At 50.0% G+C, this 18113-nt stretch overlaps 1 protein-coding gene across 5 annotated transcripts in view; it reads left to right on the top strand.

The window, feature by feature from the left end:
* The first annotated feature begins 2 nt into the window (after positions 1–2).
* Positions 3–18113, top strand: part of LOC143300937 (low-density lipoprotein receptor-related protein 4-like) — a 139920-nt gene continuing 121809 nt past the window's right edge. For all 5 annotated transcript variants that reach the window (XR_013057714.1, XR_013057715.1, XR_013057713.1 and 2 more), the window contains exon 1: positions 3–157. Coding sequence is in view for 2 of the 5 variants with exons in the window: in XM_076614881.1 (XP_076470996.1) it covers positions 112–157 (46 nt within the window). In the remaining 3 variants the exon portion in view is untranslated. The remainder of the gene's footprint in view (positions 158–18113) is intronic.

Raw genomic sequence — 18113 nt, 5'->3', positions numbered from 1 at the left:
GTTGTAATGCGCGGCCACCGAAAGGGGGAATCACGATCTGACCCATTTTGTTGTAAACATTACTGCCGAGTGGAGTACCCAGACTTATGACAAACTCTACCCACTTTTGACATGAAGGCGATAGCTGTTGCCTTCGCGTTATGGATCTCACTTTACGGTAAGTCTTTTTTATCATTGCCAACTTGTGATACTGATTCAGTGATTGCATGCTTGCTTGCACTGCTTTGCACTCGCAGAAAAGTTCACGAGGGGAAATCCTTAGTCGAGAGTTTAGCAGTTGACACTTGTACAGTATTGCAATGTGGATCAATAGGATGTCAAACAAGATAACGATTTCAAGTGGCAGATATTCCATGGATATGATAGTTATTGCAGCCAGGGGAATGGACCAGCGTATTAGTTGACGGTTGGGAGTGGAAGAGTTCTCCAGAACGCCCATCAATGACTTTTCTTCCAGAGGTTCAAAGAAACAACACTGAGTTTTGTTATCTCCAACCACTCAAATAGAAATTCAAGAGAGTCAGGGTCAGATTTTATTCATACAACCAAAAGAGACATACTGCACTCATGAAAATGCCTTCAGCTTTAATCAATGATATTTAAATCAGGTTGTGTGTGTGTGTGTGTGTGTGTGTGTGTGTGTGTGTGTGTGTGTGTGTGTTGCTACTTATTTTTCTTCTTTAACTGAGTAGCCCTGTCACATTTGTGTCTTAACCACAAGTGGTTTCACTAAACCACACAGTCACCCAGAACCATGCAAACCCAGAGATGAAAGCCAAACCACTTTTCTTTTTCCAAAAATACTTTTTGTCATCTGTTTAGCCTTGACAGCTTTAATGCTTCAGCATTCTTGAAAGCATCAGTTGTATAAGGCAGCAGTTTCAACAATTGACTGCTCTTTTCATTTTAAATTTGTTTGTGTACTTACTTGTGTTTAGAAACAAACTAGTTTTAACCATGATTATGATTGATATTTAGACAAGCTCCATTGTATTCTAAAGATTTTACGCTTCCCAGTCTTGTGACATATTTCAGTAATTCCTGAGACAATGCAGTGCGTAATGATTTGTGTTCCAGTTTGTCACCTTGCAGACAGACATACTGTGGTACTTTTATATTTGGGAGGTAGATCAAAGTATGGAATACAGCAGATCTGTAGATGACAAGAAATACATAACATAGTTTCATATAACAATATTAACATGCAATTGTACAATAATTGCAGATTTAAAAATTCATGTATGCAAAATCAGTTAATGATAAGACATTAGGGATGAAATGAAACAGCCACACAGACAAACATATATGTGAGTAAAGTTCAAACTAATGAATGGGCAGTGTTCAAATCAACATTGACTGACATGTTTCACTGATAATGTGTGTACATGTGCTGATTGGAAATTGATATTTGTTTATTTATGTTAAAATGAGTAAATAAAAGTTCCCCCCCAAAAAAACCCAAACAAACAAAAAACAAAAAGAAACAGAGTATGACTGTATACGTGGCAGGAGTAAAAACAGTCATACACGTAAAAGCCCCACTCCGTATAACAACTAAACAGGTTAACATGGATGTTGCAGCCCATGAACAAAGAAGTAGAAAAAGAAGTTTGTCCTTCTTTTTTTTTAATCTGTCCAGTGCTACTTTTAACACTTATGTGTCAGTATGCATATTACCCACTGAAAATGATACACTAACAAACTGTGTTGTAAGTCCTCGACGAACTAAAATGTTCGAGAAGTTTCCATTACAAAAATGGGCTGCTGTATAACTCGGTCAAAGCTGTATGGTTGACTCGATTAGCGTCAAGTTGAAAAAACTGCTGAAACACCTACAGTGCACATGACAGCACACCAGACTGCAGGCTGACAGTGACTGATGGATGCCTGCCATGTCAAGCTCGACTGAACAAAACAAAAAAAGTTGCATGGATATATTCATGACTGTACATGCTTGACTTCACTGATTAACATGATAGTGCTTCACAGGTCCTGATGATGATGTGCAAGCACAGAGAGTGAACATGACTGAATTCAAATTCACACTTGTCCCACCATAAACATGCCACTTTACTCTGTAACTGAACTATTATGCTTGACTTACTTTGTGTGTGTGTGTGTGTGTGTGTGTGTGTGTGTGTGTGTGATTCAGTTATGATACTGGGGTATTCAGACTATCATTTTGAAACTGGTTATTTATATGTTATTGATATTAAAGACATGGAAATTGTTATGTACTGTAATGTTAGTGGAAACTCTTGATCTCACTCTTCTGACAAGCCCCACACACTGATACAGTGGGTCTTTGAGTTTGAAGGCTTTAATGTGAATACGGTACCAGGTACATGTACACACCATTCCACGCAATGAGTGCATGTTTTATCCAGCATAGTGGTGTGGATTTTCTCTCTTTTTAAGATTTTGGCAGTGAACAAAAAATGAATTGTTGAGTCACTGTGTTTGGGGTGAATAAGATTAAGAAGGACATAAAAAAAAAAGAGTCAAGTTCAGGATTTGAAGTTCTTGAACATACTCCCAGTCCTAGTTCAGCAAACTTCTGATGTTACTACGGTACTTTACTGGCTACAAGATTTGGAAGTTTTTCTTTTCACACAGAATCAGTAATAATTGATATCATTAATGATATTGCTGATTGGGTGTTGGTCTGTTATCGTTGTGCGTGCCACCTTGATTTTCCATGATGATTTGCTAGAATACACGATTTTTATATAAATTCAGAACTTAACATGATAAAAAAAACCAACAACCCAACAACTTATCAAGCTGTGTGTACATGAAGATGCTTACAAAGTCTACAAGTGTCAAACATATGGACTGCCAGTGCAGGATTGATCCCATGCCATAGCAGTGCTTGCATCAGCAGACACTGGCATTTCATTTGATATAAACATGTAGACATAATGGATGTAGCAGACATGTGGGCCCTGACACAGTGAAAGAGGCAGACAGCCAGTCTCCATTGGTACAGGCACTTCAGGCACACCTCTACAGAAGGCTTTCCCAGGGAAGGACTCAATGAAGGGCACTGAAGCCTCTCCCTTCTCCCTTGCCTCTCCCTTCTCCCCTGCCTCTCCCAGCCTCTCCCCTCTCCCAGCCTCTCCCCTCTCCCAGCCTCTCCCTTCTCCCCTGCCTCTCCCTTCTCCCCTGCCTCTCCCAGCCTCTCCCCTCTCCCAGCCTCTCCCCTCTCCCAGCCTCTCCCTTCTCCCCTGTCTCTCCCTTCTCCCCTCTCCCCTTCCTGTCCCTTCTCCCCTGCCTCTCCCCTCTCCCCTACCTCTCCCTTCTCCCCTCTCTCCCGCCTGTCCCTTCTCCCCTGCCTTTCCCTTCTCCCCTGCCTCTCCCTTCTCCCCTCCCCTGCTGTCCCTTCTTCCCTGCCTCTCCCTTCTCCCCTCCCCTGCCTCTCCCTTCTCCCCTCTCCCCTGCCTGTCCCTTCTCCCATGCCTTCCCTCTCCCTTCTCCCCTGCCTCTCCCTTCACTCCCTCTCCCCTGCCTCTCCCTTCACCCCTCTCCCTGCCTCTCCCCTCTTGCCTGCCTGTCCCTTCTCCCCTGCCTTTCCCCTCTCCCCTGCCTCTCCCTTCTCCCCTCTCCCCTGCCTGCTCCCTTCTCCCCTGCCTTCCCTTCTCCCTTCTCCCCTGCCTCTCCCTTCACCCCTCTCCCCTGCCTTCTCCCTTCTCTCCCCCCTCTCCCCTGCCTCTCCCCTCTCCCCTGCCTCTCCCTTCTCCCCTCTCCCCTGCCTCTCCCTTCACCCCTCTCCCCTGCCTCTCCCTTCACCCCTCTCCCCTGCCTCTCCCTTCACCCCTCTCCCGTGCCTCTCCCCTCTCCCCTGCCTGTCCCTTCTCCCCTGCCTTTCCCTTCTCCCTTCTCCCCTGCCTCTCCCTTCACCCCTCTCCCCTGCCTCTCCCCTCTCCTGTGCCTCTCCCCTGCCTCTCCCCTGCCTCTCCCTTCTCCCCTCTCCCCTGCCTCTCCCTTCACCCCTCTCCCGTTGCCTCTCCCCTCTTGCCTGCCTGTTCCTTCTCCCCTGCCTCTCCCCTCTCCCCTGCCTCTCCCTTCTCCCCTCTCCCCTGCCTCTCCCTTCTCCCCTCTCCCCTGCCTCTCCCTTCACCCCTCTCCCCTGCCTCTCCCTTCACCCCTCTCCCGTGCCTCTCCCCTCTTGCCTGCCTGTCCCTTCTCCCCTGCCTCTCCCCTCTCCCCTGCCTCTCCCTTCTCCCCTCTCCCCTGCCTCTCCCTTCTCCCCTGCCTCTCCCCTCTCCACTCTCCCCTGCCTCTCCCTTCTCCCCTCTCCCCCGCCTCTCCCTTCTCCCCTCTCCCCTGCCTCTCCCTTCTCCCCTTTTCCCTACCTCTCCCCTCTTCCCTACCTCTCTCCTCTCCAAAGCCTCTCCCTTCTCCTCAGCCTCTGCCCTCTTCCCTGCCTCTCCCTTCTCCCCTCTCCCCTGTCTATATAATTATGTGCTTAAAACTGAGGTCAGGAATATATAGAATGCATGACTATATATATATATATATATATATATATATATATATATTGAGGAGTTATAGTGTATGTCAATGACAGTTTGGATGGAAAACTTCAGATATAGAACTGAAAGCCGCTGCTATCTGGCCTGGATAGTGTGAAACCAGTGAAAACAGCAGTATCATTTCCTGTTGTCTCTTTTCATTAGCCACTCTGGCCCTATCACAGCCGTAACTCATTCCACAAGAACAAGAGAGCCTGTGTTCAGAATCAAAGAGATGGAGAGAGGGAAAGTGAGGGTTGACAGGTGGGGGTGGGGGGGCAGGAGCTAGCTGCCCCTCCCCCTCCATGTTCCCCCATCATTGGCCAGAACCTGTGGAGGTTTTTTCCTGCTGTGCCTGGTATGCAGACTTGTGCCAGATTCCCCCCCCCTCCCCCCCCGCCCCCCTCCCTCTGTTCTTATCAAGGGATGAATAAAGTGGCTTGTCATCATTCTGAATTCCTGTCCAAGATATTTTGGGTTTTGTTGCTGTTTTTTGAGAAGTATTGAGAGCGGTTTGAGAGATAAGAGTGCAGATGGTGCCAACAGAAATAGCTCAGAGAATGAGGTTAGAGCGCAGGTGCACTGCTGCCCATGCTCATAAACAGTATACATACATGTATACATCATTACATGTACTAACAGTTGGCCTACGCTAACATCCATGTACAGTCTCTCTGTCTCTCTCCATTTTTTTCCCCCTTCTCTCACACATAATGACTTTTTGCATGCATATATAAATTATAACGATCTTTAGGTACTCTGGCACACATTCTCTCTCTCGCGAACACCCACACAATACCAACATCCATAGTCTCTCTCTCTTTCTCTATCTCTCTCTCCCATTTTTTTCTCTCTCTCACGCATGATGATAATGAGATGCATGCATGCATACAAATGATTCACTCTCACACATTCTCTATCTCTCTCTGCTAGTACCACTCTCCTTCACAGACACACAGAGACACACACACACACACACACACACACACACACACACACACACACACACGGCTACGCACAAGCTCTGTAAAAAAAAAAAAAAAAAGAAAAAAAAGAAAAGGAAGTTTCAGACAGGAATGATTTGGAACTGCTGAATTAACCTTTTTTTTTTCAAACTTAATTAAGCAGGGAAAGGAATGTTCCCATGCCCTCAGAAAGATAATTATCAAAGCAGTAAGCAGAGAGAAAGAGGGGTGTGGGTGTTGGCGTCTAACAGCCAACAGTCAGTGAAAAAAAAAAAAAAAAAAAAGTCCGATGTAAACTTGCACTTGAAGGGAACTGACATCAATTTATCATAGTTTGTGTCAAGTTGTTTTTCACCCCCCTGCTTCCCTGGCCGAGTGGCAGAACAGCTGTGAGACATGAGGACGGCTGTGTGGAAGGGTGGGGGGGTGGGGGGGGTGTCTTTCCTACACTGCCTCAACACTTCTCCTTTGGCTGTTGCGCTTTCTGTCTTTGACTTTGAGATACTGATCGGTGGAATTATCAGCTTGAATCGGGCGTACTGTGTGCACAGGCATTGCTCGTTTCTATTTCTGTTTGGTCTTAAAGGAGCTGTTGCTGTGTGTTAGATGCACACACACACACACACACACACACACACACACACACACACACACACACACACACACACACAGGTGTGCAGCAGAAAAGATACCGCACCTATTTTGTCTCGTCTGCCTTAGGGCAGGGACTGATATTGATAGTATTGATCCCATAACCTTTTACGTCCTTGGAGGCGGTGAATTCATGTCCACAGTGTCTAGAGCTTGGCATAGGAAGGTGGATGTCAGTCTCCTCTTCCTGCCGTTTTCACCTTCCCCAGCTACAGTCAGGTTCCCATTGACACCTGGCTGGAGTGAGGAGAATCAGAGTGTCCATACTGTCAGTTCACTGCCTTTCCCAAGGACACAACACCATGGCAATGCGGGGCCTCCAGCCCTGATCACTGCTCAACACTGGATCACAGGTCCGCCTGAACACTGGATCACAAGTCCAGTGCTTACCTAATTCAGCCAGGGCGCCTCCATATTAGCGCTCAGTGATAGCTGACATCAAACAAACGTGACGGCAATCCTGTGTGGACAGTGACATTTCAATCTGGGGTCACCTGGTGGTCAGGTGAAGAGGTGGTCAGTGGTGTGGGAAGGAAGGGAGGGAGGGAGGGAGATGGTGGTGTCACTGACCACCACTGGACACTGAGGGACACACTGACACATGTGACAGGGCAGGGGGTGTACTGGGGGAGGGGGGGGGGACACTGAGAGACACACTGACACATGTGACAGGGCAGGGGGTGTACTGGGGGAGGGGGGGGGGGGACACTGAGGGACACACTAACATGTGTGACAGGGCAGGGGGTGTATTGGGGGAGGGGGGGGAGTGGACACTGAGGGACACACTGACACATGTGACAGGGCAGGGGGTGTACTGGGGAGGGGGGGGGGAGTGGACATTGAGAGACACACTGACACATGTGACAGGGCAGGGGGTGTACTGGGGGGAGGGGGGGGGAGTGGACACTGAGGGACACACTGACACATGTGACAGGGCAGGGGGTGTACTGGGGGGAGGGGGGGGAGTGGACACTGAGGGACACACTGACATGTGTGACAGGGCAGGGGGTGTACTGGGGGAGGGGGGGGGAGTGGACACTGAGGGACACACTGACACATGTGACAGGGCAGGGGGTGTACTGGGGGAGGGGGGGGAGTGGACACTGAGGGACACACTGACACATGTGACAGGGCAGGGGGGGTGTACTGGGGGAGGGGGGGAGTGGACATTGAGAGACACACTGACACATGTGACAGGGCAGGGGGTGTGTACTGGGGGAGGGGGGGAGTGGACATTGAGAGACACACTGACACATGTGACAGGGCAGGGGGGGGTGTACTGGGGGAGGGGGGGAGTGGACATTGAGAGACACACTGACACATGTGACAGGGCAGGGGGTGTGTACTGGGGGAGGGGGGGAGTGGACATTGAGAGACACACTGACACATGTGACAGGGCAGGGGGGGTGTACTGGGGGAGGGGGGGAGTGGACATTGAGAGACACACTGACACATGTGACAGGGCAGGGGGTGTGTACTGGGGGAGGGGGGGAGTGGACATTGAGAGACACACTGACACATGTGACAGGGCAGGGGGGGTGTACTGGGGGAGGGGGGGAGTGGACATTGAGAGACACACTGACACATGTGACAGGGCAGGGGGGTGTACTGGGGGGAGGGGAGGGGGGGAGTGGACATTGAGAGACACACTGACACATGTGACAGGGCAGGGGGTGTACTGGGGGGAGGGGAGGGGGGGAGTGGACATTGAGAGACACACTGACACATGTGACAGGGCAGGGGGTGTACTGGGGGAGGGGGGGAGTGGACACTGAGGGACACACTGACATGTGACAGGGCAGGGGGGGTGTACTGGGGGAGGGGGGGGAGTGGACATTGAGAGACACACTGACACATGTGACAGGGCAGGGGGTGTACTGGGGGAGGGGGGGGGGGAGTGGACATTGAGAGACACACTGACACATGTGACAGGGCAGGGGGGGTGTACTGGGGGAGGGGGGGAGTGGACATTGAGAGACACACTGACACATGTGACAGGACAGGGGGTGTACTGGGGGAGGGGGGGGTGGACACTGAGGGACACACTGACACATGTGACAGGACAGGGGGTGTACTGGGGGAGGGGGGGGGGAGTGGAGTCGGCACTGAGAGACACAGACAGACAATCAGGCTAGCGGTAAAAATGGGGGAAGGGGGTGGGGTGGGGTTGGGGGGGGGGGGGGCAGGAGAGAGCAGTGCTGTCGATCAGAGAGCCCAGGTGTCACCTGCTGCCCTGAACAACAGGTCACACCCACACCTGGCCCCCATTGTGTTGCAGGCTGGGAGGATGGGGGGGGTGGGAGTGAGTTTTCTGAGATAATACACCTTTCACTGTTCCCAGCCTTTAAAAGGCTCTGTCATTTTGGCTGGGATTGCCCATTGCCCTGTTTAGGGGGAAGGTGTCGGTTGCCCCATTAAGGGGTGTGGGGAGGGGGTGGGGGTGGGGGTAGAGATGGTGGAGAGTGGAAAGGTCAGGGCGGTTGACAGGAACAGTTAGTGTGGAACAGCTGGTGATGCCCTGTCACCCACTGTGGTTGGTTCTGTCTTCTCTGGCGCCAGTGTGTTGCGTGCTGGCGATGTCAGAATGGGGGGGTGGGGGGGGGGGGGGGGGGGGTATGATTATCATTGCACACACACATCACCAGAAGTGGCAAAAGTTCAGGCAGCTAGTGTTTAGGATGAAATTCATCCAATGCAGGTCATGATATATGGGCTGCATCTCCTCAACAACAGTGTGACATTTGAGTGTGGAAGTGGAGAAAAGTCATGGGCCGTGTTTCTGTTGGAAAGGGCTGGCATTGGCCCACTGCTGGCCACTGCAACAGGGCATGCTTGTTATGTGCGTTAAGTGCTGTTATAGATCCGTGCCTGTATGTTAAGTGCTATTATATTGATCCATGCTTGTAATGAACATTAAGTGCAATATAGGACCGTGCTTGTAGTTTCAGTTTCAGTAGCTCAAGGAGGCGTCACTGTGTTCGGACAAATCCATATACGCTACACCACATCTTGTAATGTATGTTAAGTGCTGTTATATAGATCCATGCTTGTATTTTAAGTGCTGTTTGGATCTAAGATTGTATGTTAAGCTCTATTTGGATCAAAGCTGATACGTGAAGTGCTATATATGGATCTAAGTGTGTAACATACATTATAAAAGTGCTATATAGATCATTGCTGTTAATGTAATCATGTCAAGTGTTATACAGATCCATGCTTGTAACATATGCTAAGCGCTATATATATAGAGAGAGAGAGAGCTATGCTTGTATTTTAAGTTAATCGCTATAGGTCTATAGATAGAAAGCTTGTAATGTGAGTTAATTGCTACATTGACCCATGCTTGTAACAGTATTAGGTAAGTGTGGAATGGAGCCAGAGAGAGATGAAAGGCGTGGACTGACAGAAGGCGATGGCAGCACGCAGGGTGGCAGGGGAGATAAGTGAAGAGTTGTCTCCCTTTTCACACTTGTCGCCATTTGGGTCCCTTACCCCACCATCACCCTGGTGTTCCGTTCAGCAAATTGAGTTAGCCTTTTCCTTGCTGCCAGTTCCTAGATCTGTGCAGGTGATACATGTGTGTGAAGCGCAAAGTGCTTTATAGCATTATTTCATGTGCTTCGGTTGTGGCTGATATGTGGTAACGCTTTTGCACATCATGGAGTGCTGGAATAAAGGACACGTGGTGTTCATTTTAGCCTTTCACACACACACACACACACACTCTCTCTCTCTCTCTTTCTTACTGACATGCACAGACACTGCACACACATACACACACCTCTCTCTACCTTTCTCACTTTCTCTTACAAGGTGCTAGTGTCGGGCAAGGAAATACAGGTTGGGAAAAGTCTCACACATAATTTGACAAATAAGAGCAGGGTTTGAACAGCTGCAGCTAACAGACAGTGAATGAGGAAGGGAACTAAAGAGAGAGCCCAGCATAGGTGTCACTGACGGTAGCCACAGTCCTCAGGAAGCACTGTCCAAACCTCATGAAGGGATGACGTCAGCTGTGCTACAGGTGTTTGGGGCAGTGTTGTTCAAGAGGCGTACAGGTGTTTATGACAATGCTCAAGAGGTGGACCGTACAAGGTGTGAGGGCCAGTGTTGAAGAGGCCTGTTGGTGTGAAGGTCACCATTTGGCCCTGTAGGACAGGTGTCAAAGGTAGCACCAGCAGACCTGTGTCCACTGTGGTTGGCAGTGTGTTGACTGTGGACAGGTAATGAGACAGGTAGACTGGCAGGGGGGGTCAGTGCCAGAGGTGGCAGTGCCTAGGGCAAGGTAGGAAGCAGGGTTTATACTGTGTTCATTTCTTTTGAAAGCCTTTTACTTTTTTCTTTTTCTTTTTTTTTAAATGATAAAACTTTTAAAAGTATTTTAGAATTACCAAAGTTTGCTCAAGTTTTTGATTTTGGCTTTCTTTATTTTAAAAACTTTTTTTTTCTGTTGATGATAAATAAAGCACGGCAGGAAAGTGTGCCACCGAAACTTAAACTTCATTTCAAAGGGAAATAATGATTTACGAAATTCAAAAAGATCATTCCGACCTTAAATCGCAGTTTTCATCTCAGTAGCAGACGATTCACTCAAGGGACATAAACTGGCAAAGAAAGTACCGTGGTTTTATGCGGTTCCCAAGGTGATAGTTAAAATTTCATTGGCCTTTGGTTTAAAAAAAACAACAACAACCCTGTTTGGATCTGTGATTAAAAAAAATAATTTTTTTTTTTTAACCCTGTGGAAGATTCGGATCGTCAGTCATCAGCCCTTTGCTGTCACCTGTTGGGGTTCTCCCCCCTAACGAGAGGCGCCATCTTGTGTGTTGTGTTGTTTTTCTCCAACATGCCTGAGTTTTGTGTCAGGCTGGCTGCAGTACAGAGAAGATTGGACAAAACAGACAGTGGGTAGAACCCCCCCTCCCCCCACCCACCCACGTCCTCATCCCTACACCCATCCCTGTTTGTTGGAATGGCGTAAGACATCAAACACTATCCACACACATTACCACCCTCGGGGGAATCTCTTGGCACTGCCTTGCATTCTTGCTGAGGGTGAAGAATTTATTTCAGTATACCTGCGCCATCCGCTTTCTTTCTTTCTTTCTTTTCTCTGTGCCATAAATCCCTCACCCACCTCTCCAGCTATTCATGTTTTATGAGCTGCAAGTGTAGAAAAGTTTCAGGTTGTCGGAAAATAAACCCAGAAATCTCCCCACCTCCACCCCCGTGGCATTCTCCGGTTTTGTTTCACTGTCAGTGCTGCATCACCTATTTCATACCACAGAGGGATTCGTTGAGACTTGCTTAATTATTGTCGTCATAAAACCGCATCTCCTTGTTGATAAAAGCCTCCGTTTCTTCTTTCAATTAAAGATAAGAAGAAACTCCTGTCGTTAGTTTAGTGTCCTTGCAGTTGAGAGAGGGCAGATAGAAAAAGGCGTCCCTTGTGGTGTTGCCTTGTCGGGTGAAGCTGTGATCGTTACGTGTTGAGTCCATTACGTTTTACACCTCTCATTTTGCCTCATTTCGCCGTAAATAAGCTGTGCGTCGGGGCTGTGGCCTCGTAAACCTGTTGTGCACAGCACTGTGACAGACAGTGGAAGGCTTGCAAGGAGAACTCTTTGCTGTCAAAACAAGGGATGATAATTCGCGAGGAGTTATGACAGTTGCTAGTGTGAAAACCCCAACCCCACCAGACTGAATGACTCCTCACTATCTCTCCTCCCACTCCGCCTGTCACCCCCCCCCCCTCCACCAACCTTCCCCTCCACCAACCTCCCCCATCCCTATTGCTCCTTTCCCCACCGCATCCTTTCTCATTAGATTCGGTCTGGGTGAACATGCAGCTTTCTGTTTCAAAACGTCACGATACAGATACATGATACAGTGAATTCTGACTTAATTTAAACACTGAGGTTTTTTTTTCTCGGAAAGTAACAGTAGAAATACAATGTGTTCGGTCTTGGTTTAGATGGTATTTGTTTCCAGAAAGTAACAATACAAATACAGCGAGGTTCGGACTTGCTATCATTCACTTAATTTACGCTCCCACCCCCCTTACTGCCGATTCCTCCTCGTGCTCTGTGCACGTGTTTACTGCTGTCTGTCTTGGACTGTCTTTGCAGGCTGTCCCAGGTCTAGATGTGCATGTATAACTTTGTCGTCTGCTACTTGCCAACGGCTGCTGCATCCTTATTTTATTACTGCCCCCACCCCCCACCCCCCTCCTCCCCTGTCAGTGTATACAATTTAGTTTACCACGTGTCTCCATGCGGTGGATATTTGATTTACCACCCAGTCTCTCCCCCACCCCCTTCCAGTGCCTGTTTAATTTACTACCACCCCCACCCCGACTGGTGCACATTTTATTACCCCTCCCCCCCCCCCAACCCCTCACCAGTGCAAATATGATTTACCACAGCTGTACTGCTGACCTTTCCCCCCTCCACTTCCCCTGTACTGGTGAGCATTGGGTTTAGCTCTTCCCCTTCTGGTGCATAGAATTATCCTACATGATTTACTGCCCCCCGCCCCCGTCCCCGCCACCAACCACTATCTGATTCATAGTATATTATTTCTTGTGGTTGTACCATTGCTTTGTGCTCATTATTATTATTATTATTATTATTATTGGTGGCGGTGGTGGTTTGTGGCAGAAAGGAGAGTCCCATCTGCCATTATACTGTTCGTGAATCGTGAAGGGGAAGACGCGCGCGCGCGTCAAGTGTGTGTGTGTGTGTGTGTGTGTGTGTGTGTGTATTCAGTGGTTTTGTTTTTTGTTAGATTTTGTCGACCTTTTCCATGGGATAAGTGTCACACACATGCACGCACGCATGCACGCACACACAACACAAACACACACACACACACACACAGAGGGAGTACAGCTTATTGGTCGGTGTACGCACACACCAATGCATTTACATTCAACGTGTGGCTGTCGTGGAAAAGCTCTCCACTCCAAAACTGGCGTTGTCACAGCGATACACAAAGGGAGTTGGTAGGGGGTGTGGTGAGGGGGAGGTGGTGAAAAAAGCGTACCCAGTCACCCCCCCCCCCCCCCCCCCGCCTTGCGTGTGACCGGGGCTTGCCCCCCCCCCGGCCCCCTCACCCCCCACGCCCCCTCCTCCCGTCTTGCCGCCAGCCAGCCCAAGACCTGGCGCCCCATAGCGCCGCGGTATTATTTTATCCGTCCATCGGGACAGTGTACACTTTCCCACACCTCACTTGAGCACACCTCTCTGTCTCTCCGCTCCCTCCTTGACAGCTGTCTGATGCCATCACACGTAACAGCGTTTTCTGCTGACGACAGGTTCCACTGTACTGTCTGCACCGCTGTCTTTGTCGTTCACCCCCCCCCCTTCCACCCTCCTCTTTGTGGAAAAGGACGTTTGGAAAGTTGGGGAAAGCGAGGTAAACATTACATGGCTTGGTAGACTGATGTCGGTCGGCGGCGGCAAGAAGAAATGATAAATATTTATACTGTCTTCTTCCACCCCCACCCACCCCTCCGTCCAGAATGCCCCCCCCCCCTTCTTTGTGTTTTAACCCCTTCACTGCCGAACGTCTTTGAAACGAAAACAAGTGTTGTATGAATTTTAAGAGCATCTTATCAATTTTAGTCTACGTTGTGAGTGGAGTCATTGATTTTGCTGAACAAAAGTCATGCTATCCTCAGAGGACGTTTCTCTAAGTCCAGTCCAGACTGGTGACTGAAATCCTGCTCTGTAAGCACTGTCCAATTTCAGTGAGGTGACATCCTGACCATTGACATCCTAACCTGCAAGCAGTCCTACCTCATTGAGGTGACAGCCCTTCACTGACATCCTGACCTGCAAGCTGTCCTACCTCATTGAGGTGACAGCCCTTCACTGACACCCTCACCTGTAAGCTGTCCTACCTCATTGAGGTTACAGCCCTTCACTGACATCCTGACCTGCAAGCAGTCCTACCTCATTGAGGTGACAGCCCTTCACTGACATCCTGACCTGTAAGCTGTCCTACCTCATTGAGGTGACAGCCCTTCACTGACATCCTGACCTGCAAGCAGTCCTACCTCATTGAGGTGACAGCCCTTCACTGACATCCTGACCTGCAAGCAGTCCTACCTCATTGAGGTGACAGCCCTTCACTGACACCCTCACCTGTAAGCTCTGTCTGATCTCATTGAGGTGACAGCCCTTCACTGACATCCTGACCTGAAAGCAGTCCTACCTCATTGAGGTGACAGCCCTTCACTGACATCCTGACCTGTAAGCTGTGTCTGATCTCAGTGAGGTGACAGCCCTTCACTGACATCCTGACCTGTAAGCTCTGTCTGATCTCAGTGAGGTGACAGCCCTTCACTGACACCCTGACCTGTAAGCTGTGTCTGGTCTCAGTGAGGTGACAGCCCTTCACTGACATCCTGACCTGTAAGCAGTCCTACCTCATTGAGGTGACAGCCCTTCACTGACATCCTGACCTGCAAGCAGTCCTACCTCTTTGAGGTGACAGCCCTTCACTGACACCCTCACCTGTAAGCTCTGTCTGATCTCATTGAGGTGACAGCCCTTCACTGACATCCTGACCTGTAAGCTGTGTCTTATCTCAGTGAGGTGACAGCCCTTCACTGACGTCCTGACCTGTAAGCTCTGTCTGATCTCATCGAGGTGACAGCCCTTCACTGACATCCTGACCTGTAAACTCTGTCTTATATCAGTGAGGTGACAGCCCTTCAGTGACGAGCATGCACTTGAGCAGCAGTGAAGGGGTTAAACCTGTATACAGACTCCTCTCCAGATGACAGAGGAATCGTTTGCCGCATGGCCCATTGCGCCAGGTCCACTCTGCAGTGTGTGTGTGTGTGTGTGTGTGTGTGTTGTTTCCCTGAAGTGTCCTGCTGGTTCCAGACGGCAATTCTCTGGCGTCCGTCAGGCAGGTTTGGCACGTCAAAACAGGGTTTCCACGTGGTTTCTGAACCTCTGAAATGCTCCGACAATGCGCGTGTGTTGAGACTGGAACTTAAAAGCCGTGTTTTTTGCATGTGTCCAAAGTTGGTGAAGACTAGAGTGGACCATTCCATTTGTGTGTGTGTGTGTGTGTGTGTGTGTGTGAATGATGGTACTCTAGTAGTGGCAGTGACTGTTCCAAACACCCTGTATATATATCAAATGTACAGCAAGGGTCCATGACAGTGCTGCTAACTCAGTCCAAGTGGGGCAGTGGTGGTGGTGGTGTAACACACACGTCGTAGATCTATCTATCACTGGGACGTCTTTGTTGTGCCGAGAGTGGCGGCAAGGAGCGGTACAGATGGGCGACCTTTGAACTGCTGTCTACACACAGTCTGGCCATGCTACCCAGTTTGAATTGTGCCAGTCTCATGGCCCACACCGTGTGCTGTGCAGGACGCTACCAGGAGAAAGCACAACAGTAGTAGCGGGGGGGGGGGGGGGGGGCATGGCCTGGGGGGAGGGAGGAAGAGGGTGCTGACGCCGACTTGTCCCTACATTGTATGTAGTGTACTTGAACGTCTGTTTTCCTTCCTTCCTCCCCAACCCCTCCACCCCGCCTACCCCGCTCCCACTTTTTTTTTTCTTCTTCTTGAATTCAGTACAGAAGTTGACTGTGGAGTTCAGATATCTGCGTAGTGTGTGTGTGTGTGTGAGAGAGAGAGAGAGAGAGAAAGAGACACTGTAGTTCGGTGATGTTGGTGTGGAGAGTTGTGGGTGGCTGTAGTGGCAGCAGTCCATAGTAGTAGTCGGGATTTACTGACACCCAATCCTCTTCGCGCGTGCGTGTGCGTAAAGGTCGTACTGTCATAGCCTGCTCCTGTGGTCAGACTGCTGCCACTGTTCTTGACTTCATGTGTTGTATGTATTGTATTGTAGCAGCTACGTTGAATCGCATTGTCATCACTGCGTTGAAGTGCATTGTATTGCGCTGCAGTCACTGCGTCGTATTGTGGTGATGATTATGTAACGTCTTCTTTACATCACCTTTATTCTCAGCATGGCATTCAGGTCTTTGTGTGGAAAATGCATTGCCACAGTCCTTAAGCTTTTTTTTGTTTGTTTTGTTTTGTGTGTGTGTGTGTGTGTGTGTGTGTGTGTGTGTGTGTGTGTGTGTTACTCTCCCCGTTGTTTGATGACAAAGCACCTGTGCCTGGCCAACTCTTGTGCTGCTTGGGAGCCGAAAGACTAGCAGCCAGATGAGCTGTTGGAATCTGACAGACGGGCGAGGAAGGAAGGAGGGCCCGTGTGTGTGGTGACACCTGTGGGGGCGATGTGATCCTTTCCAGGCCCAGTTGGGTTGAACGACCAGAGGGCTGGCTCCCCTTTCAGGTCTTGCTGGTCAGGGCTGGGGTCAGGGTCAGGTGGTGAGGGTGGCGTTGTTCCAGGGCTGGGGTCCCTACGGGTGGGAGGCCCGTCTGGCGCTCCAAAGGGGAGTGACTGCCTGCCTGACCTGTCCAGGTATACAGCACCTCCTGTGTTGATGAATCCCCTCCCCCCCCCCCTTGCCCCCCACACGCCCCCCCCCCCCCCCCCGTCCCACCTTCAATTTGACATGCACCCTGACTGCTGGTGAGGAGATGGAGGAGGTGGAAGCTGGATAGGATGTGGTTAGGTAGAATGGCTCATTTATCATTATAATGATATATCACTTCGCGTTCCTGTATATTTACTTTTGAATGTGTGCGTGTGTGCGCGCGCGCACGCCCTTGCTTGTTCCGTGTGTTCGTGCGAAGCACATCACTCTCAGAGAAATCGTTCTCGTGCCTGTCTGTGGCCAACTGGTAGATTTGTCAACTTGCATGTGAAGGTCACCACTACACGGGCAAAACCTGCCCGAACTGTTAGAGGCTAGGTGGTGTGGCCGGCTATCAAGGGGGAGGGAAGGGTGGTGGTGTTGGGTGGTGGTGGTGGGGGGGGGGGAGGGCAGTGTCAAGATCGTGTCCTTGTCAACCCCCCACCTCTTCCACTTCCCCCCCCCACCCTCCCCCATAATCACTTGAAGGCAAGTCCCCCACATCCACCAAACGTCCTGTTCTCCATCTCTCTCTTCCTCCACTTCCTCCTCTACTACCCTCACCCCCCCCCCCCCTGCCCCCCTCCTGTTCACCGTTATCCTACCCACAAACCCCTCCCCCCCCCTCTCCCGCTGTGGCTGATAACGGCCTATCAGCCCTTGTACCTCCCCGGCCCCGTGTTGGGTTGCCACCGGTACTGGGCAAGGTCCCGTAAAGAGGGGAGGGGTGGGGGGGGTCACCTCACCTGGACAAGGCTAATCGCCGGTCGTCCGTCAGGACTGGTCTTTTCTTGGGCTTCCTCCCTCTCCCCCCCCCCCCCCCCCCCCCCCCCCCCCCGCACGATGAAAGGGGTGTATCGGATTTGGCCTGTAACTGAGGATATATATATGCGTGTGTGTGTGTTTGAATGTGTGTTTTTGAGTGTGTGTGTGTGTGTTATTAAAGTGTGTTTTTGAGTGTGTGTGTGTGTTTGAATGTGTTTTTGAGTGTGTGTGTGTGTTATTAAAGTGTGTTTTTGAGTGTGTGTGTGTGTGTGTGAATGTCTGCGTGTCTTTACATGCGTGTGTGTACGTGACTGTGTGTGACTGTGTGAGTCCGTGTGGCGTGGGCCAGGACACAAGCCTCCAGTAACAACAAACAAATCACACAACCCCCCTCCCCCCTCCTCCTCCTCCCCCAAAAAAACAACAACACAACAGCCGGCAGATGACTGGGAACTATGTGAGGGACTGTCTGCTGGCCGTGAGGAAGTAAGTGTCTGCAGGTTCTGGGTCTGTCTCATCGTCGTCATCATGGAGGCTTAGAGTCCCAGCACGCACAGCATATATCTAGCGTTAAAAGGGGAGTTGAAAGGGTTAAAATGATTTGTTCCAAGTCTGGGGTCTGTGGTGTGTGTTTCTCCCCTTTGTGGGCAGCATTGTGGAGTGCAGAAAGAGAGAGTAGGGGGAGGAACACCAGAGTTTCCAAAGT

This window comes from Babylonia areolata, chromosome 27 (assembly GCF_041734735.1).
Source record: "Babylonia areolata isolate BAREFJ2019XMU chromosome 27, ASM4173473v1, whole genome shotgun sequence".
Taxonomy (NCBI): Eukaryota; Metazoa; Mollusca; class Gastropoda; order Neogastropoda; family Buccinidae; genus Babylonia; species Babylonia areolata.
This window is presented reverse-complemented; position numbering and strand designations above follow the sequence as displayed.